This window comes from Cyanidioschyzon merolae, chromosome 15, assembly GCF_000091205.1.
Source record: "Cyanidioschyzon merolae strain 10D DNA, chromosome 15, complete genome".
NCBI lineage: Eukaryota > Rhodophyta > Bangiophyceae > Cyanidiales > Cyanidiaceae > Cyanidioschyzon > Cyanidioschyzon merolae.
This window is the reverse complement of record NC_010141.1, coordinates 551,711-577,206: the sequence shown is the minus strand read 5'-3', so window position 1 is coordinate 577,206 and position 25,496 is coordinate 551,711. Positions and strand designations below refer to the sequence as shown.

The window sequence follows — 25,496 nt, the reverse complement described above, 5'->3', positions numbered from 1 at the left end:
GGTACACTTCGAGACTGAGGGGCTGTGGCATACAAGTTGGATCGCGTCAGCGCCTCGGGTGGCGTCTTCTGCACCGCACACATCAGCTGGCATTGATAGCGGCGTTCAAGTGTCGGTTCCCGAATACCATGCATTGATTGCAACTGGTTGAACGCATCCATGCAAGGATTCCTCGACGTCGTACCCTCCGTCCCGTTTGGTGCGCTGTCAGCTCTCTGTGCTTTTCTAGCGCCGAAGCGCTCCACGGGCTTTTCTTCATCCCGACCTTCTGAAATGTGCATCCTAGCTCATCCCGTAATTTTTTAAAATGAACACAGTTGTTTATGCCATTTGGTGCGTACCTTCCCCGAGGAGGACGGATTTGCGGAAGGTAGACGATATCTGCCCCAGTGTCACCATGTGCTGAAAGCTGCTGACACTCGCTCCGTAAAGCGATCATGCCTTTTCGTGATAGAAAACATCCTCTGGATAGACTTGGAGCACGGAGTGTGCGGATGAATGAAAAGCAGCAGTAACCCAGATAGAATCGGCAAAAACTCGATCGCAACAGGAATGGTTAAATGCCATGTTGTCCGATAGAAGAACGTTGCAAAACGTCCGCGGAATCTTCTTCAATGATATGACGAAGCGAATCCTGTTGTATGAGCGTTCTCTGTGCGCGAAATCGAGGCTGCGAATCGTATCCACTGCGGATAGAACAGAAGATGACGTCCTCATTCTCTTCGAGCTAGATCGAACATATAAAGGGCACTCTTCTCCGCAAATATTCAAATATGTACCGTTCGGTTCGTTCCAAGCAAGTCTCATCAACTGGAAAAACAAGCCCATGTCCCTGTGCTTCATACCGATCGAGACGTTCCAGGAACGCTGTCGTTGCGATATCATCCGAAGAATGCTGTCCGCGAACTAGGACTTTTTTATATGACTTTATCCTAGTGTTTTCAGGACCCTACAAACAAAGTGTGGAGAATTTGGGACGTCTACGGCAGCTACTATTGTCGCTCTTGCTTTCCGTAAGGTGGTCGACGGGTCGTTCTCCGCTAGTGAACGCAAGCACGCTTTGAGAATATCGGGTTTTGGCGCGGAGCGCATATACTTGTTCAGTTCAGTGTTCCCTAACGATCTGCAAACTGCGGTACGACTGACCCGAAAGAGGAATCCAGTTCTAGTTGCATTGTTCAGTAGACGATATATATCCTACAGGCAATTCGTCTACGATCTGTAGGATACATTAAAACCGGATTTCGATCTCCTGCTCTATATCGCAGAGGTACTGGAACATAAATGAGTTGAAAAACTATAAGAAACCAGGCAGCGGAGGCGTCCTCTTCGCGAACGAAAGCGGTGCAACACTATCTATACAGTTCTGATCATTTTACGATCATAAGGTTAGGGCGCTTCACTTCTCCCGCATCCAGTCCGGCAACCTTCCGGAGGGTGTCGATGCGCTCAATAAAAAGCGCCCGTAGCGGCACAAACGCGCCCGTCTCGAGCCAAGATACTCAGTGGCATGACAAAAGCCGCTCTGGTTTCGTGCTGTGTCCGCACCGGCGCTACAGACGTCACTGTGGACGCGCAATCGATGCACTTGGCGCTCGAGCGAACACGAGGAATAACCAGTATCTCCGCGGGAAAGCAAGGGTGTTGGAATTCTGACGACTAAGGCGTGGAACGGTGAATGCTTTCCTCAAAGCTGCTACCAGTCGCATCATCAAAGATTCCCAGCCTCTCTCTATGCGTATAAAGATGCCGTTGTCGAACAGAAAACAAATTCGGCATCGGGACGCTCTGGCGCGATCCGTGCGCGCACACTTCGACATTGTCGGGCTTCCGCTACGGCTCTCGTATCCGCAGCGTTGGGTTTTGCTTAGCATGCAGCGCGCTCGCCGTAAGCGCCGTTCAACGCAGCCCTCTTCTCCCAAGCGAGTGGCCGGGAGCAGGCAACCCCTGGCGGACGTGACGGGCGACGTCGAACACCTGCGTAACCGCGAGGCACAGCGTGGTGCAGACGCTCGGGGGCGCCTCTCACAGGCGCGTGCGACCCAAGTCAAGAAGGCTCGCCTTCTTACGTCCACGAAGGCGGTTAACGCGACGTTAGAAGCAAATATTAGTCCTGGAAAACCTGTCGACGCGATAACGGCAGGAGACGGTCTGAGGCAGTTGACGTCGGGCGCACCAGAGCCTTCTGGAAACGACAGCGACAAAAGCGTCGAAATCATTTCTTTGAGCACGCCAACGAGCACCGAAGAAGAGCTTGTTACGTTTGAGCGTCGCTTTCGAAAAAATATCGGGAGCTCCGTTTTCGAGCCCAACGCCGAGGTACCCGAGTCAAACCTGAGGTCGAGCACTACAGAGCGGCTGGAGCCGAAGCGCTTATCCGCGTCGTCGACGACTGGAGCGCCGTCTGTACAGGCGCGCAAGTCGCGGGCGCGTCGGCTGCGCAGCGCGAAAGCGTCACCAATCAATGAGCGCTCTTCGGACAAGTTGACACCGTCGGCAGTGACGACAGGAAATGAGGCGTCGAACCTGCTCCAGGAGCAGACGCGCGTGTCTCATGCGACGGTGCACGCACGGGTGCGCCACCCGCCCGGACGCAGTCCGGCCTTGAAACGTGAACTCGTGCTCGAACAGGCTGGGTTCTGGGATCAAGTTGATCAAGAAGAGTTGCTGATTGAGGATGTAACCTCGTCGGTAACCAGTGCTGAATGCGGTATGAACACCTGCTGCGATCCGCTGTGACAAGAGCATCCAATCCCGTGAATGACGAGGTTTGTTGGGACGTGTCCAGGCTGCTCAGGTGAGCGTCGCAGACAAATCCCCCGGCATACATGCTGCTGAATGTAGATATCTCCGTTCAATGATCGAACTCGGGGTGCCTTCGCGTCTGCCAAATTGAGTATCCGCTGTAATGGGTACACCACCGCGAGATCCGGGACCGTCGCTCGCAACCGCTGGTGTCTCGACGCAGCTCATGGCGTTCGAGCGACCTCCCATGTTTCTAAACGCTAGCCCTCTTCGCCGACATGTACAGACGTACTCGTGTTTCTGCAACTCGCTCCACTGGCCTGTTTCTCCTGCGCCCCTGGCACAGAACTCGAGCACTTGCCGCTGAGCGCACTGCCCGCCACGTTCCGCGTGGCCAAACTCGCTATCGCTTCCCAGAGCAATCCTGCGAACGCGCAACACATCCCTAGGGCCTGACCAACGGAGAGCCTGTGCGCAAATACCACAATGCTCAACAGGACAGAAAAGAGTTTCCGAGTTGTCGTGATCATCGCCAAAGTGAGTGCGGAAAAATGACAAACGACGTAGAAGACAAAATGTTGTCCCATTGCACTCAGCAGACCGAAACCGAACAGGTCTCGCCAGACACTCGGGTGTGTTCGGAGAAAGCTCCATGCAGCAACACCCTGGCCTGTCGCCAGCAGGACCAACGTCATCCAGAACGTAGCCCAGGAATTCTGCGCAAACATGAAGTGAATCGCCTCAACATCAAAGAGGGCGCGCGTATGCTCTTGCAGCGGCCCTACGATCCCGTCCATAACGAGGCTCATGAGGAGCAACGCCCATCCCAGGTGCCTCTGGTGGCCACCGCCTGACTGCGGACCTGGAACTGCTGCCTGTCGGAAAGTACTTTCCTTCGAGTGCCGCTGCCGAGAGAACTGCACCACACCGAACGTGATCAAAAGTACGCGGATGATCTCGGTGCGGGTGTATCGCTTTCGTCGCATCGCGGCTCCAGTGAGCATGATTGGGATCATTTTACTGCTCTTGGCGAGGACTTGCAGAGGATACGGAACGTAAATCAGTGCGCCGAAAGCACAGCACATGGCGACCACATGGCACGCCGCAACCAACGCATAGAAACGGCTCGACGCTGCGCTTCCCGCGCTGTACAAACGTCGTTTTTCATTGAACCGCAGACGCTCGTCGTGAGGCGTGCTCCGCGCGATTTTCCGAGAAAAAAACGAGACGCTTGCGTTACACAGGCACTGCCAGAAGACAAGAAAGAGAGGGTATCGGAAGCGGTCGTATGCTGCTCCATCACGCGTCCGGTAAAGCCGCCAGTACAGCCGCTCGTGCAGCACGCCATAGCCCAGGTACGTTGCGTAGATGCCAACAGCACAAAGACTAAACTCCACGGAGCGTCGTAGTACGGTACGCACAGGTCGAGGAGGCATGGAAATAGCGCGTTCACCGTGTGAGCCTATCATCAAGAGCCCAGTGAAAGCAGACCTTCGCCAGCACCAGTGACGACAACGCCTCGTGCTACGACTGCGGGGACCTGCGGGCTACCCGCGCCTCGCCCGTAGATCCGATCTCCTGCCGGGCGCCGCTGCGGCCTGCCGGGCGGCGGCGTATCCGCGACGATCGATTCGCAGGGGCGCGTTGGCGTCTCGGCGCAACGTGTGTGCAGCAGTCCGCCGCGATGATGCCGCATGGATTTTTTTCTCATGGACAAAACGTTTCCTTAAGCCAGCGTTCTCCGAGGATGCGCATTTTTCTTGTCTTACTTTTTTGTGTTATTTTTTCAGTATGCCGCATGGATAGAGCGCCCCGTTCGTGAGATGCTCCTTGTTTCGAATGAGATCGATGATGTCATCGGGTGCGACGTGCATCCGAGCATTGCTTTGCGCCTCTGTCCCCAGACGTCTGGTGTAGGAGCGGCTGGGCATGGTTTGATCCTGTTTGGTATCTGTGCTATTAAGGTTCCAGTCGCTGAGGTGGTGTGGCGACCGCTCAAGGTACACTGGGAAGCGTGACTGTCTATGTGTGTGAGTATGCAAACTTCCGATCCTTGGATCATACCGTACGACATGTTCTGTCGTGAACATGAACTGTATGATCGCATGAAGGTTTGATCGAAAGATTCCGAGAACCATGTGGACAGGTAGCAGCGCTGGGTGTCCGGGTGCCCTGGATTAGATGCTCGACGATGCGCGGCAAGGCGGGAGACGCTCCGCGAGACTTGTCGAGTTCGAAGCTACGCGATCGCGCCTGGCGACCTGCATCGCACGCTTCAAAAGATTCTTCTCGTTGTTGTGTTGTATTAGCAAGTCATTAACGACGACAGCAAACTGATGGTTCCGATCCGACGTGTTTTTCCTTCCTGCCTCCTATTGTCCTCTTTTCGTGAGGATCTTTTTTCTTCCTTGTCCGATCTCTTCTTCCCCGCTACCTGGCGCGGTAGCATAGCCGTGATCGGTACCCTCTACATCGGTTCGTTTCCGTCGGGATTCAGTCTTATTGGGTGAGAGGTAGAACCGAAACTTGCTTTCTCTATAAGTATGCATACGTGCGACTCGTCGAATACCTCTTTGCTACCTTCTCGGTCGCGAGCACGCCCGTGGACCGAGGCGCCTCATACCACTCCCTCCAGTGCATGACCAGAGGTGCAACACACCACTTCAGGGCCAGGTGACATCAAGAACGACATGTCGAAGAGCGATTCATCGAGGAAGTGTGTCCCAGATGGGCACGACTCATTGATGGATCGGTGAGCTTCGAGTCGGTGTTTCACGAAAAACAAGACTCCTTTGACCGGACGTACCGAGAAAGAAGAGGCTAGCAGGAACAGCAGCTCGACGCGGATTTCAGCTGCCTACTCGCCGACCGCTTCTGGGTAATCGGGAGCCACACGTTCTACGCCCTGGACAGAGGCATGTGGGAAACAGAAGCCACGAATCGCTTCGATGAAGGACGAGATGGTGAATGATCCCATGCATTTGGCGCTTGGTTGGCGTACACAGGATGAAATCGGCGCTTGGGGTGACGCTTTTGTAGAGGCTCCTTGCCTCTGCTTTCTGAACAGCGGTTTGCTGCTCTTTGCCAGCCTATGGACAGGTCTATCGTTTCTCGCAGGTGAATGCTCCCCACAGTTGGCGAGCATCCGTCCCGCCATGTAGTAAGCGTTAGCGACTCGGTACGAGATCGATAGGTACTTGGTCAATGCGCGATACTCCTCCATAGAAACGCGATTTGTTTCCAGTACATTCGTGTCTGGTAATCACCGGTCGTATCCACGGTGCGAAGACTTTGCATCCTTAGCCTTGTTCGGTAGCATTTCTTGGGGAATCTATCGAGTGGAAAAGATCGAGGAAGAGGCATTCATATTCATCGAGTTAATCAAGTTCTGGTTTAGGTACGCGACGTTCTGAATGAGGACTGCGTGACAGGAGCTTCACCTACCTGCTAATAGTAGAATAATTGGCTTGCCGAAGCAACGCGGTCCTTCGTAAGCCACCAGTGACCGCGTATCGTCTTTCCGCAGCTATTCTCCGATCCACAGGATACTCCGGGTTTGTTCAACAGCTGGTAGAAAACAAACAAAAACAATGAGGTGCTGGTATACAGATTCCAGCGTAGAATGCTCCCAGCATAATGCCCACTGTTTCGACCTGGTCAAATCAAGTGCGAGGCGGAGATTTCGTACCCCCGAGTGAACACACTTCGAAAACAAACTGCCGCTTCATGAGTTGCCTTCGCGTGCTCGTGAGCATAGAGTGAGAAGCACACTGCACCATTGCGCGTCGGCCCGGTGCCTGCTCGTGAGTGAAAACGTCAGAAAAAAGGGTATTCGCCTGGCTCTATTCATCGTCGCAGGTAACTACACTGCGACGTAAAGATCCGCCTGACTCCGTTTGAGGGCGCGGAAGAGGACCGTAAGATTGCGAGAGCTGTCTGGCTTTTGTCGACAACGCGGAAGACTACGCAAAGTCTCGAAGACTCGCCTGGCTTTGTTTGCAGTCGGCGGTCACGACACTACGGTAGAAGGACCCACCAGGCCCTGATCGGATTCGCGGAAAACTTCTCTAACATTGAAGGACTCGCCTGGCTCTGTTTGCTGTCATAGCCATGAGTGATCCTACCTCAAACCCCGCCGTTCAGCCGGCACCGCAGCGCTCCATCGAGCCCTGCCGTACCGCCACGGAGCCTCCTGAAGGTGTCACTGTGTTCAAGTGGCCCCGCAAACCCGATATCGATGAACGCAGCTACTGCTATTTCCGACTCGCCTCGAACAACTTGCAGGTGCTTCTCATCCAAGATCCCAAGGCCAACCGCGCTGCCGCCTCCATGTCGGTAGGCGTTGGTCACATGCAGGACCCGCCCTCGTATCCTGGCCTGGCACATTTCTGTGAACACATGTGTTTTCTGGGCTCGGACAAATACCCTGACGAAGGAGCCTATCATGAGCACATCGCTCGTCACGGTGGGCACGCAAATGCCTTCACTTCATTAGAGGAGACGAACTACGCCTTCGAAATCGGACCCGAGCAGCTGCTGGAGACACTCGATCGCTTTGCACAGTGCTTCCTACACCCTCGCTTCCACAAAGCCGCGGTCGGGCGTGAAGTAGATGCTGTCGATGCCGAGTATCGCATGAATATTCAGAGTGATACCCATCGCCTTTTCCAACTACTCAAATCGCTCACGGACCCCGTGCATCCCTTTCACAACTTTGGAACGGGCAACCGCGAGACGCTTCTGGGGTCCGCATCAGCAGCAGCAGCAGCAGCAGCAGAAGCCGCAGCAGAACCGCACCAAGCACCAACCTGCCTACCAGCTGCGGTCGTTGAAAGCCAGGAAAGCGTTCGGGAAGCACTTTGCGAATTTCATCGTCAGTACTATGGCGCTGACCTCATGTGTTTATGCGTCAGTTTTACCGCGCACCAGACGATGGCGGAAATGCAGTCCGCTGTTTGGTCGCTATTCGGAGAGGTGCCGCGTGCCCTCCAGAAGGCGCCAGCCGCGTCCTATGCGCATCAGCCACTCTTTCGAGAGGACCACCAACCCCAAGGCAAACTTTATGTCGTGGAACCGGTGAAGGCGCTCCGGGAGATGCGCATCGTCTTCACGATACCGCCGCAACGGCCGCTGTATCGCACAAAGCCGGCACACTGTCTTGCACACCTCCTGGGACATGAGTCGAATGGCTCGCTGCTCGCCGCGCTAAAGGAGCACGGGTTCGCCACTGCCCTCAGTGCGGGCGTCTCTTGGGAATTAACGGGCATCGCGTTTTTTGACATCGATATCGCACTTACCGAGCGGGGCCTTGTTCACTGGCAACAAACGCTGAGTCTAGTAGGTGCCTACTTGCGCCTACTGCGTACTCTGCTGGGGCCCGGAGATATCCTCGACGCCGACTTGCCTTCCTACATCTACGAGGAACTGCAGTTACTTGGCGAGATCCACTTTCGATACCAGGAGCGAGAGTCCTCACCATTCCAGGCTGTTGTGGAGCTGAGTTCCTCACTCCGCGTCTTTGATCCAGAGGACGTGCTGGCGGGGCCGTTTCTCTACTGGGATCGTCCATCCGCCTGTGCGCTGCGGGAGCTTCTCTCTGAGCACATGTGCCCTGAACAGGCGATCGTTTTTCTGGTGACCACTGAAATGTATCAGCAGCCTGAGGCTTATGGGCTGGAATCCACGCAGCTAGTGCACGGCCTGGAGCCTTGGTACCAGACGCGTTACCTGACGGGCACCATGCCAGCAGCCGCTTGGTACTCAGAGACACCCGCTGCGCGTGCGCTCCACGTACCGCTTCCGAACCCGTTCATGCCGCGTTCTTTCAGCTTGAAGGTAGCACCGGCTGCGGGAACCGCTGCGGCCGACGCAAACGGTCAGCAGCCGTTGCCTCGCTGCCTTCTCTTGGATGAGGCCCAAGGTCGGGTGCTCCACCACAGCCTGGATACGAGTTTTCGGCAGCCACGAATTCAGGCCTTCTTTCAACTCTACACAGATATGGCGTACGCGAGCCCTGAGCAGGCCATTTTCACGAAACTAGCGATAGCTCTCATTGAAGATGCGCTCACAGCGAGTGCGTACGATGCCGAACTCGCGGGCATGTCGTATACACTCACGCCCACAGCAACGGGTGTTTTCCTTGGTCTCAGCGGCTTCGCCGATACCTTCATCCGCTTCACCGAGCATGTTTTCCGCACCGCTGCAGCAACCTGCTCAGGCGAGGATGTCAAGCAGTCGACGGAGATTCGTCAGCGGCTCCTGGACGCGCATCTGGATCGTCTGCGACGCTCTTACGAGGATGCTGCCTTGCAGAAACCGTATCAGCAGGTAATGTACAACACACGCGTGCTGCTGCAGCTACCGCACTGGCACGCGACCTGGGACTATCTCTCGTTGTTGCGGGAAGCGTCATCAGCTGGGACCGAACGTTTCTCTCTGGAAAGCGTCGACGCATTCCGAACGACACTGTTCGGTGGTGCATCCGGGGCGCCTGGGTGCTCCATGCGCAACCTCGTCGTCGAAGCGCTTCTCCATGGCAATGTGACCGAAGACGAAGCAAGACTGCTTTTTGATCGCTGCATGGCGATTGTCCAGCCGTGTTTGCGTCCAGAGGTCGGCGACCTTCGTCAGTTTCTCCGGCGACTCGAGTGCCACCAGTTGCGCATCCCTGCGGAGCTCTCGCCCCTGGGGCTCTTCATTCCACTGCCAAACGCAACGGAGTCGAATGCGAGCCTCGGATACTATGTGCAGACGGGCGTGCGCTCCCTGGAACGGGATCTCTTGGTAGAGGTGCTCTCGAACCTGCTCCAGAAGCCGCTGTTCCACGAGCTACGCACTGTCCAACAGCTGGGCTATGTGGTATCCAACTTTGTGTATCGCCGGTGCGGAGCGCAGGGACTCTTCTTCCTGGTACAGTCGACGGAGCGGCATCCGCCGTGGCATGTTGCCGAACGGCTCGAGTGCTTTCTCCACGACTTTTACCAGAACCAGCTGCAGCGCCTGCGCGTCGATGACCTGCGGCCGTACCTGGAGGCGATGGCAGAGAAACGAGAGGAGCCGGATCGAAACCTCCCCGAACGGGGTGCGCGCTTCTGGGCCGAGATAGAGCACGGTACCTACCAGTACCAACGAGGAGAACAGGAGGCTCGCTACCTACGCGCGCTCTTGAAGCAAGACACCGATGAGGCGGCAACAGACGTGAACGCAACAGGTACGCTTTCGCTGGTCAAGTTCCACGCGTTGCTGCGTACGTTTTGGGAAAACGAGGTCTGCGGACATCGCCACGGAGGTAGCCTGCGCGTCTACGCGGTTCCGTTCTGTTGGATGCCAGTGGAAGGCGGCGCGCTGCAGGTCGACCAAGTTGCCGCGTACCTGGCTACGAAAGAAACCCAGCAGGGCCTCGAAGAACGAACGCGGACGCTGCTGCTGGCAACTGCTGCTTCTGTTCGAAAGTGGCAACAGCATGCCAGCAGATACCCCTCGGAGCGCGAGTACGAGTCGCCTCCAACATCCCTGGAACCTCATGGAGAGAATCCATGATCATTGCGCGTCGCAGCGATGGTTAGAGACTTTACAGAGGATCCGAAGGCAACCTAGCGCGATGCCCTGTCCAGCCGTCGAACATGCATACGGTTGTTTTCGCGGCGTCTGGGTACCCAGCCAGTGGCGCCGTTCACGCGGAGGCGCCCGACGCCCGCTGGCGAGACACCCCGTACATGCGTAGCGCCGCTTCAAAGTGCTCGCGTGGAAGGATACGATGAGCAAGGTCGATTCCAGCGATTTCCCATTCTCGTTGGGAGAAGTTGAACAGGGGCGGTAACGGACGACCGTTCGGCAGGGCTGCTTCCAGTTGGCGCAGTGGGTCAAAAAAGGGATGCGCAAGCGCCTGCATCGCCCGAATCCGCTTCTGCGGATTGTAGACGAGCAACTGGCTAACCAGATCGACAGCATCGGCGTCCGTGCGTGCTTTGAAGACACGCCGAAGCGTCAATGGCTGCACCCGGGGAATTTTGAAGTCACTGTGCTTGCTCCGCATCGCGACGAGATCTTCCTCGGTTGGTGCGCCCAGAACTTTGATGATTTCGATCAGCTGGCTGAGGCCCGACTCACCGCAGAAAAGCGGACGCCCGAGCAGGAGTTCCCCAATGACGCAGCCTGCGCTCCAGAGGTCAATCGCTGGCGTATAGTCTTCTGAACCAATCAGTAACTCGATTGCCCGGTAAAAGCGTGAAACTATGTAGGAGAGGGATTTTTCTCCGGGTACTAGAACCTTGGCGGACCCAAAATCGCATAACTTGAGCACTTGCGTGCGCGGCTCGACGAGGAGATTCTGCGGTTTCACGTCGCGATGTGCGATGTTCAAGTCGTGGATATAGGCCAAGGCGCGAAGTAGTTGGTATGCGTAGAGACGCACGTACAAAAGCGGCATCGGTTGGCGTAGTTTCGAGTAGTGCCTTGAAATGCGGTAGACCGTCTCGGGTATGTACTCGAGCACAAGGTTGAGGCACACTTCCCCTGTCTTTTCTCCGGAGGAGAAAAAGCAATGTTTCAATTCTACGATATTTGGATGGGAGAGCATCCGCATAATCTGCAGTTCCCGATTCTTGTACCGCTTGTCCTGGATGACTTTCTTGATGGCCACGATCTCGCCGGTCTCGACCACTGTCGCCTGGAAAACGACGCCAAAGGAACCGTTGCCTATCAGACGATCCGCTGAATAAGATATGGTCTGGTGGATTGCATTGGAGTTAGGTGCGAAGTTGTTGGGGCCGTTTTCCGCAAGGTCTGCAAGCGCCAGCTCCCGGGCATGGTGCGGATCGCTCGCCGGTGCTCCCACACTGCTTTTGGTCGCCGAGGTGCACTCCGACTGCAACGAGCTCACCGGTGCCGTCGGGACGGGACAGCTTCCACTGCTTCCTCCAGCGAGATCAGAGTCCTGAACTACAGGTTCGGAAACGAGGCTATCGTGCCTGTGCTCCAAACCGTTTGTCGCGTCGCTTGCCGCTGAAGGCCGGTCGCTGCAGTCAGCCGGCATTCCGCACGCAGGTGCAGCTCGTGAAAAACACGCAAGCTTCACGCACCAGCACCACGCGTTCCTTCCACCACGTCGATCACCGTTCCAGACGCGTGTCTCCCGCGAGTCTAGGCGCCACGCAGGGCAGGTTTGCAGATACACACGCGTCCGCTCAGCAGCCTCTACGCGTCTCACCCGAAACGTTGTGCGGACACCAGTTGACTCGCGCGCGCACAAACGCGTGCCAACGGTCTGACAACTCACCTACGTAACGGCGACAGTTGTACAGCACAAGGGCACACCCAAGCGCGCGCACACACAGAGAGAGACAGAGAGAGCAAGCCCCAGGGTCTATGACGCGTCACAGCAAGCGTCCAGAGCAGGCACTACGCGAAAAAACGGATGCGCAGCGGAGGCGTTCGTACACGTGTCCCGTGCTGCGCAGGCGGCGCTGCGCTGCATGCTGCCGCCTTTCGCCACGCAGCACACCGACCGAGGCGGCGTTCAACCGGCAACGCTCCGCGCCCCTGCCAGATATATTGCTTGGGAATCCGCGCATCGCCGCTGCGTCGAATCGCGGGGCAGTATCGCTCCTGGCATCGCGTGCGTGCAGGTTTGGATCGATTGTGCCAGATGCGCGAGCGAGCGCGCGCGCCGCGGATCCCTGTGATCGATGTTTACCGAGATACATGCGCTGTCTATGAATAACTATTTTTGTTTGAAATGGTTGCTAGATGTACAGTCTCGACATCGAGGTTCATCCATAACGAGTTCAGGAATGCGCAAACCGGTTTTCTGTTGAATTTTCGAGGGGTTGCTTTCGTGATTTGCAGCTGGAGTTTGTAGCGTTATGGAAAACAAAAGGATGTTGGAAACCTTCGAACAAGGATTCGTGAAATGATGGATATCAGAATCCGATGCATATGGACACGGCTCGAATCATCCTGTTTCCTTGCGAGAAGCATGCTGAAATCACGCGTGATTCAGGTTTTCGAATTTTTTGTTTCAGGGCAATTCGCGGGCGTAGCTATTTGCGCGGCTTGATTGACAAGGCATAAACTGGACGCCACTGGTTAACGGCCTTTTCTATAAGCTCATGCAGAAAGTACCCGTAACTTTTCAGGTCGAAAAATCAGTTCAGATCGAATGATAAATCATCCTGACTGTGTGGCCATCGACAAGTCAGGATTCGACGGCAGCATGATACACCCCGTGAGATGTGCTCACAGAGGCTTCGATCTCTTCTAGTTGCGTGGAAAGGGTTGCTCGACTCGTGGTTTAGGCATCGCAGCGCTTGCTTCCAGTGGAGCGTGCATCGTCGCCTTGCACGAACGGCGGACAGGCGGACCGAATTTTCCTTACTTGTTCTCCGGCTTGGATTTTACTTCCGGTACTTTTCTCATCACGGGCAACATTGCGTTCCATAAGCCCTGTATTGCCTGGGACAGTGTGCGCTAGCGCATGCAGCAGACAGTGTACTCGCCGAAAGCATTGACGATGACAAGCCCAGGATCGCAGGAAATGGCTCGAGTTCCAGAAACGGATGCGGGAATCTGTGGACGCCTTCCGTATCCGTAGAGGGCATGCACTGAGCGATAAGGCAAGCGTTTATACGCCACAGGGTGACGCGCAAAGAAGCGTAAGCGGCGGTCACACGGAAGCACCTGACCACAACTAAGTGTCACAGCAGTGACGAGCGCACCAAAAATGTGCACAGGAACGATGAACATGGCAGGTGAGGCCTAGATCGCAACCTTTGTCTGTGCACGAAATTGGTGCACAACAGGAGTAAGCAGCAGAATACCGGACCTGAACGCTGCGGTAAACAGTTCTCAAGAGTTGGCGACCGAGCTGCAGGACTAGGAGGTACCAGCTAATTGAAAGCCAGCGGTACGAGGGAGACGACAAGTGAGCAGTTGCAAAAAACTCCGACACGGACTGGTGTTTATTACAATGGGAAGAGATGAAATTTAAGGACGTACACCTGACTTGTCTACCCGATCCCATCGAACTGTATTTTGACATGAGCGTTATCGGATCAACGTAGACGAACGCATGATCTACTGTATGATGCATCGCACATCCATCGCGTGAAGATGCTCATTCTCATCATCATGCTCGCCATGGCAAATATCATCGGTATCAACGACCACTAGATACTTGACCGCTATGACCTTTATCGATTGTAAAGGCGCTCCGTATGTTCATAAACATCCCATGAAACCGTCAAGCTTTCGGGTCCGTTGCCTCCGGAGCTAAACTGCTACGCGGTTCAGCTGAGTACTCGCTTTCCACTCGTTGCTTGACGCGCATGAATTCGTGCTCCCAACGCATGCGCAGTCGGAAAACAGTGTCCAGGCGCTCGGGTTTCATGAGATTAAAAGCATCATTTCGTCGGTTCACTTGATGCATCTGTTCCTGGAGCTCCCGCGCTGCTGCCTCCCAGCGCTCAGCTCGTTGTGCTGTGCTCGCAGGTGACGTGTCCTCGGCGGTAGCAACTCGAGCTCGATACGCTCGTTCCAGAGCCAGACGAATACGTTTCACTTCGGCGTCTACTTCATGCATACATTCTATCCAGACAGGTCGCAGTCCGTGCCGCTGTAAAAGACCATGCATGGTATACGTGACAAGGTCGACACCGAGTGGTGGTTGCGGCAGCTGCAGTGGCCCTCGCGGGAGCCGCTCGAACGCCCCTTGCCGAATCGCTTCCTGAATCTGTGACTCAACCCAGTCACGAATGGCTCGTTCATCTTCGAAGCGACTCGAGTCCTGCTCCAGAACGGCCAGGAGGTCCTTGCGTTTGGCCTCGCCAGCAACCTTATGCTCTAGAAAGGGATAAATGCGATTTTGTGGAAGGTCTACGGCGCGACGCAGACGGGCAGTGCGCTCCTGTCGAGCGGCCTCACTCGGTACGACGCGTTCGGTGCGCTTTTGCACGCCTCCAGGGCCAGCAGGGCGCTCTGCTACGGCCACGAGTGCTCGGCTCGGTACTGCGTGCCAGTGACTGCGTCCACGAGTGGTGAGCGGGCGAAGCAGATATGAGCGAAGAATACCGAGAACATGCGACTGTTGCACAGATGACCGCCCGGGCCCAGTGTCAGTCCTCCGGAGGTGCGCCAACGCTTACACCGCTAGCAAACGCCTTTCAAAAGTCGAAAGCAGTCGTCAGCGGTGCACAGCAGTGGCGGCAAACGCGCCCTACACAAAACGTCTCCAACTGAAACGCCGAAGCCTCACTGTCTCGCTCGACTGGCCACCTACAACTGGCTTCATTTTCATTCTGTACAATTCGACCATGAGACGCTGCCCCACAAAATTCTCTCCTGTCAACTCTGGAGGTCTTTTCCCCATCACCGCACTTCTCCGAATATTGATAGCGGCGTTCAAGTCTCGGTTCACGAATTCCATACGTTTCTTGCCATCACTGGTTGTATATACTAATGCGAGTAGCTCTCGCACTTTTGCCCTCCTTTCCATTTGCTCTTCCGTCGGCGCTCCGTACTTTTTTAAATGCTCAGGGCCCCGCTGGCACTTTTCTATCTCGACCCTCTGAAGCGTGCAGCCCAGCTCATGGTGTGTGTACGATGTTCGGAACGCATCTATCGGTATGGTGACAAAACGCCGTGCGCGCTCCTTGTACGTTCTTGTTGTTGGAGCTGGCGTATATCCTGTTTTGGGTCATCCAGCGCCCTGCTCCGTACGCTACTAGGAGCCTCTGACCCTCGTCCTCCTTCAAGGCGTTCAGTGGATTGAAAAAATTGGCGAATGCGCGCTGCTTCCCACAGTATAGACGCATACGCAGACGAGCCCACCGGGGCTTTGGATACGCTTTCCACAGCGCCTCCCAGTCAGCGACGCGAACTTCCATGCATTTCAGAAAAGTTTGAAAGTCTGCTCCTCGGCTCGTCACATCGCTCGAAGCTTCCACGTGATCCTTCATTCCTGCGTTCCACGTCTCGATTTTTGTCCTTGCATTCATGATTCCAGATTCTCGATAGCATCTCGCTCTCGAGAAGCTCAAAAGCCGCATGTCTTTCGGACGTAGGTTACCGTCCACGCCATCTTCCGCACACTCGCGCACGGCGATGGTTCCTGATCTTCGTGTTTCCGGCGTCTGCACCAACGACCAAGTCGTTCTCATGCACTTTCCGCGTCGCACTCCTCTCCAGTGCTTCTGGGCTCGGCAGTGCTCTCCGCTTTTTCCGGCATCCGGTGACACTTGGCCTCTGGGATCGTCGACTTGCCTCTCCAAAACTTTCCTTTTTTGTTTTTTTGAAAAAGAACGCTTTTTGAACGCTTCTGATACAAACTGCGCGAAAACTACCGGAATATCGTTGCTTGATGGTCGAAACACCATCGAGATGAAACACTGTACTTTGGCACGACTGTAACGCAAACACAACTTGTACGTCAGAGCAACACGCAAATGATCACGATCGGGTTTCCCTTCAACGGCGAGATATCCGTCTTGTCTCGTGACCGCCAGATATTCCAGGTGCGCCTGTCGAGCGCCGTATAGACAAAATAACAGCAACGTACCACTACATAGCAACGAGATAACGATTCCTTCCCCGCTTTACGATAGACGTGAAACGAGGGGAAAGTTTCCGATGCCGTCAAAAGCTTACCCCCTAGGCGGAAGGTCCCGCGACCTGGACGAGTCTGCCCGGGTCGCGCTTTATGCTTCCTCCAGTGGCAGGTGCTTTCGTGAGACCTGTTCAACTCTTCCGCAACGCAGTTCATTCTGGGTCTAGACGCCGCTTTACTGCGTCTGGGCGTCGCCCTGGTCGCAGTGGACTCCTAGTCTGTTGCTTCGCGCTGCCGCAGACAGTAGGTCTGCCAGCAGCGCTTGCAGGCTCCCAGTTTCATTACGAATCTCGAGTCGAGGTTGAATGAATGACGCCTCGAGCCGACGCCCTCTGTGGTATTGCAGAGCCCCTCTGACTCTCTATGCAGCATCTGCTTGAGCGGTGCAGGCGCTACGGCGAGTGCTCAAGGCAGCCATTCGCCGCTGGATGGAACCTATGAAAAGACCTGTATATCCGAAAGCAAGTATGGGTAATGGAACTTGAAGGTAGGGTACAGTTTCATAAACACTTTCCCGCTTGCCGAAATCCATCCCGCAATCTGGGATCCCTGATCAATGGAGACGTTCTGTCATCGAGGACATATCTACGCTGCGCGATGCTCTTTTGCTCCAAAACCACACATCGTACCGCTTTTTCTTAAAACACCAGCGGTAGACGCTACCCCCGCAGAGCCGCGTGAAAAACCAGACTCTATTCTCTTCACGAACTTTACTGCGGGGCTATTGGAACGCGGTAGTCTCTGCTGAAGAGGCAAGCTCTCGTTAGGATTAAAGAGCAGCAACAGTGCGTCCCTTAACCGAAAAGTCGGCTTCGCGAGCCTGCCAAGTTGAAAACCTCTACCAAGACGGACGCAGGTCGCTCAGTCTCGAACTGGCACTGACGCTGTGTTTCCAGGCTCCGAGTACTTGCCCTTTCGCACTGCTCGTGGATGCGGACAGAGATTCGCACTGGTGCTGTCCTGGTCGAACGAACGTATGTTTCACTTTTCGAAAGACCTGTGTCGCTAAAACCTGCTTTTGCGCGAGTGCTTTCACCGATTATCTACAGGGCACGCGTCTGGCAGCGTCCGTGTCACAGGAGTCGTCAAACTCGACACTTTTCAGCGGGCGAGCGACTCTCTAGCGCTACCATGGTAGCGACCGATGGACCTGGAGCGCCCTCGTCACAAAAGTCGCCCTCGCGCGGCCTCCTGGTGGAGCTCGCTGTCGAGTCACTGGCGCACGGTACTGGCATGGGCGTCAGTCGTTTGCAACTGAGTGAGAACGAGTCATTCGTGGTGCTCGTCCACAACGCCATTCCAGGAGAACGAGTGCGTGCTCGCATCATTCGTCGGAAACGTAACCATGCGGAGGCGATAGTGGTGGAACGCCTAGATCCACCCTCGATGTTCGCAACTGCGCCACTGTGTCGACACTTCCTCGAAGGTTGTGGAGGCTGCAAGTTTCAGAACTTGATCTACACAAAACAGTTGTCCGAGAAGGAGGAGCAAGTTCGTGACATGTATCGGGCCTTGCTCCGCCGTCTGGAGACAGATGGACTTGCATCTGAGGCATCGGTAGAGTTCTTACCGGCCGTAGGAGCAACGGTGCCTACAGGACTCTACGCGTATCGGAACAAGATGGATTTCACCTTTGGAACTCGTGTATGGCGTCCGAAACCGAATACAGCAGACGATAGCGGAAAGGTCACGCTGCGTCAGGGCCGGGACACGTCCACGCGAGACGAAAACACGGTTAGTTCTGGTAGGAAACGACCCGGGACGGACACAGCTCCGGAAAGCGGTGAGGACATGCGCACTGGGTTTGCGCTGGGACTGCACGTACCGCGACGCTACGATAAGGTGCTCTGCATTGAGGACTGCGCACTTCAGATCGACGTCGCGAACGAAATCCTTCGCTTCGTCGAGCGTCATTGTCGACCGCTGGCCGAGACGCTCTTGCCGCCCTACGACCTCGTGGAACACGTTGGTTTCCTGCGCAACCTGGTCATTCGGACAGCTCAAGACCGACACAATCAGACGCAGGTGATGGTCAACCTAGTCACGAGCCCACCGGCAGACGCTCACCAGCAGGCTGCACTGGAGGACGTTGCGGCTGCGCTGTGGAAAGCTTTCGGTGAGACCAATCGTGGCCTTGTTTGCGTGCTGCAAAACATTACCAGCAATCGCTCCGGAGTTGCGGTCGGAGAGAGCCAACGACGCCTGGCAGGTACCCAGGATACCATCGAACAGTGCCTGCGTCCGCTTCGCCACGTGCGCTCTCGAATCCAAACCAGCTCCTGGTCCGAGACGGGCATCAACTTTCAGATTTCCGCGAATTCCTTCTTTCAGACGAATCCAGCACAAGCTGAACGGCTCATGGCGGTTGTTCTGGAGAACAGCGGCCTCCTGGAACAGCCGAGCGTCGGTCAGGTGTCACCCGCTGCAGAGTCTTCTGCCGAGCTTGCCGTGTCGAGCCCGCAGGCCAGACAAGACACCGGTGCGCTCGTTGTGGACCTCTTCTGCGGCACTGGCACCATTGCGCTTTGCTTGGCACCTTTCGCCGAGCAAGTTCTGGGACTGGAGCTCGTGGCGAGTGCCGTCGATGACGCCCGCACGAACGCCAGACTCAATGCACGCACAAACACGGTTTTTCAAGTGACGGACCTGGAGAAAGAGAACTTGTGGCAAGTCATCTTTCGACACTTGCCGCTGGCGCGGCAACATCCAGTGGACCTGCTGGTAATGGACCCGCCGCGTGCCGGCGTGCACCCGCGGCAGCTCAAAGCGATCGCCGGTGCACCGCCGGCACTACGACCGCGCCGCCTTGTATACGTGTCCTGTAATCCAGCGAGCCAGACGCGTGACCTAGACCTACTCTTGCGAGATGCACCTTGGTATCGCCTGGAGAAAGTGGCGCTGGTTGACCAGTTCCCGCACACACCGCATATAGAGACGGTAGCGGTGCTGTCGTTATCACACGAGGCGGATGCGAACGGCAGACACAAGGCATCGGGCAGCACGGAAGAATCTGGACGATATAGTATATAAATGGATAAAGATGACGTAGCGGTGATCGCGCCTCTGCGGCACGTTTTTCTGTGGACGCGTTGCATCGAACCAAGGATGCAGGGATATGCGTTTCTGCATCGCCATTTGGGAAAGCGACCAGCTCTCCGTTCCAGAGCCATTCCCTATCTTCGAAAGCACGCGATAAACCGCACTTGGCTTGAGAAGCGCGGTACGTTTAAACAATGCTCCAGGTGCTGATGTGACCTGGGATGCGCTGTACAGCGGCGACGCGGGCTGCCGCTGATCCCCTCGTGATATGCTGCAGGGCGTCGTAGCCGGCATGCGCAGACGACGCCGTCTCGCGAAAAAGCGCTTTACGCGATGAGAAGCGAGTGGCCAGACATGACTGGGGCAACTTGCCAGCCGCGAGAGGGAATCCCAGCGGGTAACCAGGCCCCAGCGTCCCATCTGTTCGCCTGTATTCAGCCTGTGCAGTGTTCGCATGCGAGAAACGCTCGCTCTGCACTAGCGTGACCCAGTTGTGCACCGAAGCGTTTCACGCCGCAACTTCTCCGCCGAGGTCTGTACACACACACACATACACAGGGCATGCGCCTGGGCTGTATTCGTACATAGCGAGGCACTACAGGGCACGGCAGTCGTGTCAGGCGCCGCCGCCGCCGCCGCCGCCGCTACTGGCGGCAATGCTTGCAACAAAGGCGCCCTGTGCCTTGAGGTGCATCAATCGATCGGATGCTGTGCTCTGAGACGGCACCTGACGTCTCTACGTCGCCGAGTAGCGAGTGAACCGGATGCGACCAGAAAACACCGCTTGACGGAGGCAAGTATGGCGGTCTCGTCGTCGTCCGAAAGAACGCATCGTCGCCGCATGTGATAACGGTCTAAACGGAAAGCGTCTCGGTTCCGCGTGCCCGAGCGCTCGCTGTAGCCTGCATTCGACCCGGTCTTTGGGGAGCGTTCATGTGCGAATCCAGAAGCGTGGCAACTTGCAGTCGTTATACGAGATCCAAGTTAGCGGTTTGCGCTGCTGCTACTACGGCTGCAGCGGCGTCGGGCTGAACGCTGTCCCATCTCCCAAGCGTCAAACATGTCCAGAAAAATGCGAGTCGGAGACGGTGCTGCCTCATCGACTTGTTGCTGCCGCGCAAGCGCCTGATTTCGACCCGTTGGTGATCTTCGCGAACCGCCATGAACGTAGGCGAGAAAGCTATCCACAAGCGCACTCGGCGTGCCGGTGTGCTCCGCAAGGCCCCTGGATTCATTTGAAAATTTCACTTCGACAAGACTTGGCAGTCGACTGCGCAACAATTCAATCTGTTTGCTGCTCACTAAAGGACACTGCCGCAGGTTAAGAACCGTCAAAACTGGTACGTCTTCTAATTGCCGCAATGCAGCGTCGTTGATTTCGGTGCATCCTTTGAGGCTCAGATATTCGAGCGCTTTCATGCCATTCAGGGATGCGAGCGCAAGTTCGCCGATCGCTGGACACTCGGCAAGCTCCAAAACACGGAGCTTCGTCGCCAGTGGAGACGCAGCAAGTCGTCGTATGCCAACATGCGTCACATCGGGTAGGCCTCGAAGGTGCAGTTTCTCCAAATGCCGGAAGCGGTTCGCAAAAGCGGCAATTCCCAGGTCACCAACGGCAGTGAAGCGCAGGCTCAATTCCTGGAGATTCGGTACGTGATAGGCAAGCAGGGCGACGCATGCGTTTGTCACCCCAGAACAATGATCGAGTATGAGGATTCGCAAACTTTCTGAGCGCAGTGTACGCAGATTTGCGAATGAAACCGACTGACAATGGGACAAGTCCAGATATTCGAGCGTATTCAGCCAGGGAGGGACCACGGGCAGTGCGCTTGGTCCATGGGACAACCCCGCTTCCTGTGAGGCGCGTGCGTTCGCGAGGCCCCAAGGCGCCCAGCAGCCGGCATCCTCTGTGTTGGTGTTTGTGCGACCTCGCCAGTCTGCGACGTCATCATGCGAATCGCGGCAAGCACGGCTGCAGGTGCCTGAAACGATGCCCTCGTAGGCACTGAAGGCAGGCGCACTGGTGCGGTTCGCAGTGGGCACCGCAGGCCGCTCTAGGCGCATCGAACGGCGTCCGAAACGTGCAAGTGCTTCCTCCGCCTCGGCAATGTCGCCAAAGAGCGTATCCAGTTTCTCTAGGGTCGGGCACTCGCCCAGGTCCAGATGACGCATGCCAATAAAAACCTTGAATATTAGGCCTGTATCGCGGATACCGGTATTCCGTAACGATAAAGATTGTACGAGACAACGCGGAGGTCGCTGTGTGGCGACAGCTGAGGAGTTTCCCGTTCTTGACGACGTTCGAGGCGTGGCGTCCATAAGGCGTACGCGCAGCGCCTCGCCCAGAGCCAGCAGTGCCTCGTCGTTCACCTGGTGGCAGTCCGTCAAATTCAAATGCTTGAGCTCGCCCGCGACAAACAAACCGCTCAGTTCTGCGATGACTCGGGCGTTCACCGAAGGCAGAGAGCGCAATCGGAGTTCGCTCAGACTCGCCTGCGCAGCCATTCGGGTACAGAACATCTCCATAACACCTGGTGCAAACTCCAGCCGTCGACAGCGGGTCAGGTGCAAGCGACGCAAACACCGCAGCTGTGCCAATGCGGCGAGCCCCTTGTCCGTAATCTGGGTTTCCGCCAAGCAGAGCACCTGGAGGGATTCTTCGAGGCTTCGTACCAAGTCTAGTATGCCGCGATCGGTAACGCGTGCACACCCGTAAAGGTCCAGCTCCTGCAGATTTCGGAACAGATGCCCTATTTGTTCGCAAACCGTGTCGTTGACCCGCGTACATCCTCGTAAACGCAGAGTCCGAAGCGGCAAGCCGGTCGACGGCGATGCAGCGTTCGCAGCGATACGATTACTGAAGCGTGTTGCGGATCCAAGAAAGGCGTACTCGCCAACAGCTGGGCATCCAGAAACGTCCAAAAACTCTAACTGACATTCATTGGTCTCCAACGGTACCTCTTCGATGGGTGCTTTCTGGTCGAGCTGTACGCTTTTGCTAGATGCCATGCGATTGTGGTTTTCTCCCCGTAACAGCGCCGCTATGCTGGAGCTCCCGACCCGCTCGCAACGAGCAACCGAGAGTGCTCTCAGCCGAAAGCGCTCCGCGAGAACCTGAAGCGCCGCATTCCCCATATTGGGGCAATCGCTCACGTCGAGTCGTTTCAGCCGCGGAAACGCCTCCAGGTGTAAAACTGCCGTATTGGTCAGCTGGTTGCACCCCTGGAGAGAAAGCGATCGCAGCGTTCTCGACGCCACCGACGGCTCCTCGGTGTTCTCTTCGGATCCGTAACGCCTAGCGAGGAAACGGATACCCTGGTCAGTGATGCGATGACAGAACGAGAGATCGAGTTCTTCGAGCCCCACAAAAGTCCCAATTAACGGCATCCACGTGTCGGTGATGTGCATACGACACGATCTCAGCGAAAGGATCGGCAGCTCCAATCCCTGGAAAAGGCATAGCAGCGGCAGCGTTAGCTGGTTTGTGGCAATCAGACGAATGAGCAAACAGCGCGCTAGCATCGATGGAAGCCTTGCGATATGTCTCCCTATCAAAAAATGCCGCTCTCGCTGCGCCAGGTCATTCTGCTCGCATTGTCCCGTACCTGCTGGGGCTGTATTCGTAGACGCGGAAGCAGCAGCATCAGCAGCGCTGGCATGAGATGAGGCCGCTAATCGACCTGTTTTGGCTCGATGCCCAAACGCTGCTTGGTACCTATCCGGCCGAGTAGGCGACGTGATTCTACTAGGTGCCGTTGCATGCGCTTCACCAGTGCACACATTCATGCGACGCACGCAAGCAGGTGTTGTCCTCCTGGACCTATTTTCTCCAACCGCCATATCCGTGGCGGGTTCGGCGCGATGCGTCTGTTGCTGTACACGATCTGAGAACTCATGGTGAGGTTTCAATGTTGGTATCGACGATGGCGTCGATTCATCCTGCGAAGCAACTTGTACATCTCCACAGAGAACAGCGCTCGTGCGTTCTCTAACGACGATCGTGTCGGGGTCCTCCAAAGAAGCTCCAGAAACGCTTGTCATTAGAAAGGTCACTGCCTGCTCCAGGAGGACGGCGCTCAAGCGCAAAGGTACTATCACTGGTTGCGTAGTGTCCACCAAGGAGCTGTTCTTTAGCGAGCGTCCACGACTCTGTTCGGGTGCGCCTGCTGGTGCCGCCCTTGGTGCTTTGCGCCAAGAGGTTTCACGAAACCGGGTTAACCGATCGGTAGCATCGCCAGATAAACCATACTGGAAAGGGATATACCCAAGCGCGAGCACGCTTTCCTGCCAAGGCAAGCCGGACTCGAAAAGCACTTTGTACACGAAACTGTCCGGCAACGGAGGCGGTGCAGGCATACGGCCGCACCACTTTCCACTATCAAGGTCGAAACCCAGAAGCATTTGGATTTCGGTGCCCAACGCTTCGCGTAAGGGAACGTGAGACTCGCGGAAGGCACTTCGAGCAACGTCTAGATCATTCAGGCTCGTATAAAACGTGCCCTGGTAAACGTGATGCAGTTGTGCTGGTGGCCACGCCAGACGATGGTTCCACAGCTCCTCGACGACGGCTCTTCGGCGCCGAGCCAAACGGCTCGTTTCGAGCAAGAACGTGCCTGACTCGTCGCTGTAACGTGGACCGGCGCTCATGTCGAAAGAGCCAGCCACATGAACTCGGAGTGCTCGGCGGTAGAGCGGCACGGCCTTTCGATCAGCACCGTAACGCTCCGCTAGACTCGTCCTAGTGAACCGAGCCTTGCTTCCCGCCACTGGTTCAAAGAAACAGCCAAGCGGTTAGCACGGACAGATGAAAATTCCTCCCACGCTGGTGGTTTTTAGGACCCAACCGACTTGAGTTCCTGAGAGACCAGCGTATTGGTGCTAGTGCTGCATCAACAGCGCGCAGATGATACCACGCCAATCCTGGATTACAAGTGGATTGGGAGATGCTCGCACTGTGTTCGTGGCTTTGCATTTTTTTCTGAATGTTTTATTCCGTGATTTCCAAAGTCGACATTCGAAATATAAAGAGACGGACTTGAGAACTCAAAGGTAGTTTTAGGATTCTCGGTCGGGTTTTCGGAATGGATACCTGGGATCTTTACCGCTGCAGTTCGATACGCCACGGGAAACATGAAGATTCGCGACGCCGTCGAACAAGGCATCGGAGAGCAAATGATATACTCTCGAATTCGTGTGCAGAAGCTCCCAGTCACGCAGTCTTCAAGTTTTCGAAATTTCTCTTCCATGGGAACACGGTGGCGCAGCGGTATACAGCAGTGGCGGCAAACGCGCCCTACACAAAACGTCTCCAACTGAAACGCCGAAGCCTCACTGTCTCGCTCGACTGGCCACCTACAACTGGCTTCATTTTCATTCTGTACAATTCGACCATGAGACGCTGCCCCACAAAATTCTCTCCTGTCAACTCTGGAGGTCTTTTCCCCATCACCGCACTTCTCCGAATATTGATAGCGGCGTTCAAGTCTCGGTTCACGAATTCCATACGTTTCTTGCCATCACTGGTTGTATATACTAATGCGAGTAGCTCTCGCACTTTTGCCCTCCTTTCCATTTGCTCTTCCGTCGGCGCTCCGTACTTTTTTAAATGCTCAGGGCCCCGCTGGCACTTTTCTATCTCGACCCTCTGAAGCGTGCAGCCCAGCTCATGGTGTGTGTACGATGTTCGGAACGCATCTATCGGTATGGTGACAAAACGCCGTGCGCGCTCCTTGTACGTTCTTGTTGTTGGAGCTGGCGTATATCCTGTTTTGGGTCATCCAGCGCCCTGCTCCGTACGCTACTAGGAGCCTCTGACCCTCGTCCTCCTTCAAGGCGTTCAGTGGATTGAAAAAATTGGCGAATGCGCGCTGCTTCCCACAGTATAGACGCATACGCAGACGAGCCCACCGGGGCTTTGGATACGCTTTCCACAGCGCCTCCCAGTCAGCGACGCGAACTTCCATGCATTTCAGAAAAGTTTGAAAGTCTGCTCCTCGGCTCGTCACATCGCTCGAAGCTTCCACGTGATCCTTCATTCCTGCGTTCCACGTCTCGATTTTTGTCCTTGCATTCATGATTCCAGATTCTCGATAGCATCTCGCTCTCGAGAAGC

At 55.7% G+C, this 25,496-nt stretch overlaps 6 protein-coding genes and 1 non-coding gene across 7 annotated transcripts, besides 2 other annotated features; 3 read left to right on the top strand and 4 right to left on the bottom strand.

The window, feature by feature from the left end:
* Positions 1 to 1,872: 1,872 nt before the first annotated feature.
* On the top strand, positions 1,873 to 2,739 carry CYME_CMO221C (hypothetical protein; the record flags this gene model as incomplete). The annotated part of the gene is made up of 1 exon (XM_005537550.1): positions 1,873 to 2,739. One exon carries the CDS (start codon positions 1,873 to 1,875, stop codon positions 2,737 to 2,739), a length of 867 nt encoding a protein of 288 aa, XP_005537607.1.
* Positions 2,740 to 3,005: 266 nt separating this feature from the next.
* Positions 3,006 to 4,214, bottom strand: CYME_CMO220C (similar to UDP-galactose transporter; the record flags this gene model as incomplete). The annotated part of the gene is made up of 1 exon (XM_005537549.1): positions 3,006 to 4,214. The coding sequence occupies one exon, from the start codon at positions 4,212 to 4,214 to the stop codon at positions 3,006 to 3,008; it is 1,209 nt and encodes a 402-aa protein (XP_005537606.1).
* A 2,641-nt stretch (positions 4,215 to 6,855) lies between these two features.
* On the top strand, positions 6,856 to 10,284 carry CYME_CMO219C (insulysin; the record flags this gene model as incomplete). Its single annotated transcript, XM_005537548.1, has 1 exon — positions 6,856 to 10,284. One exon carries the CDS (start codon positions 6,856 to 6,858, stop codon positions 10,282 to 10,284), a length of 3,429 nt encoding a protein of 1,142 aa, XP_005537605.1.
* A 133-nt stretch (positions 10,285 to 10,417) lies between these two features.
* CYME_CMO218C (shaggy protein kinase) lies at positions 10,418 to 11,779 on the bottom strand (the record flags this gene model as incomplete). Its single annotated transcript, XM_005537547.1, has 1 exon — positions 10,418 to 11,779. One exon carries the CDS (start codon positions 11,777 to 11,779, stop codon positions 10,418 to 10,420), a length of 1,362 nt encoding a protein of 453 aa, XP_005537604.1.
* Positions 11,780 to 13,931: 2,152 nt separating this feature from the next.
* Positions 13,932 to 16,729: a sequence feature (repetitive element).
* Positions 16,730 to 17,049: 320 nt separating this feature from the next.
* Positions 17,050 to 19,273, bottom strand: CYME_CMO216T. Its single transcript, XR_002461505.1, has one exon. It is a non-coding gene; the product is annotated as a hypothetical transcript (transcript).
* CYME_CMO215C (similar to RNA methyltransferase) lies at positions 17,276 to 19,375 on the top strand (the record flags this gene model as incomplete). The annotated part of the gene is made up of 1 exon (XM_005537546.1): positions 17,276 to 19,375. The coding sequence occupies one exon, from the start codon at positions 17,276 to 17,278 to the stop codon at positions 19,373 to 19,375; it is 2,100 nt and encodes a 699-aa protein (XP_005537603.1).
* Positions 19,376 to 20,368: 993 nt separating this feature from the next.
* On the bottom strand, positions 20,369 to 24,031 carry CYME_CMO214C (hypothetical protein, conserved; the record flags this gene model as incomplete). Its single annotated transcript, XM_005537545.1, has 1 exon — positions 20,369 to 24,031. One exon carries the CDS (start codon positions 24,029 to 24,031, stop codon positions 20,369 to 20,371), a length of 3,663 nt encoding a protein of 1,220 aa, XP_005537602.1.
* A 449-nt stretch (positions 24,032 to 24,480) lies between these two features.
* Positions 24,481 to 25,496: part of a sequence feature (repetitive element) that runs on past the window's edge.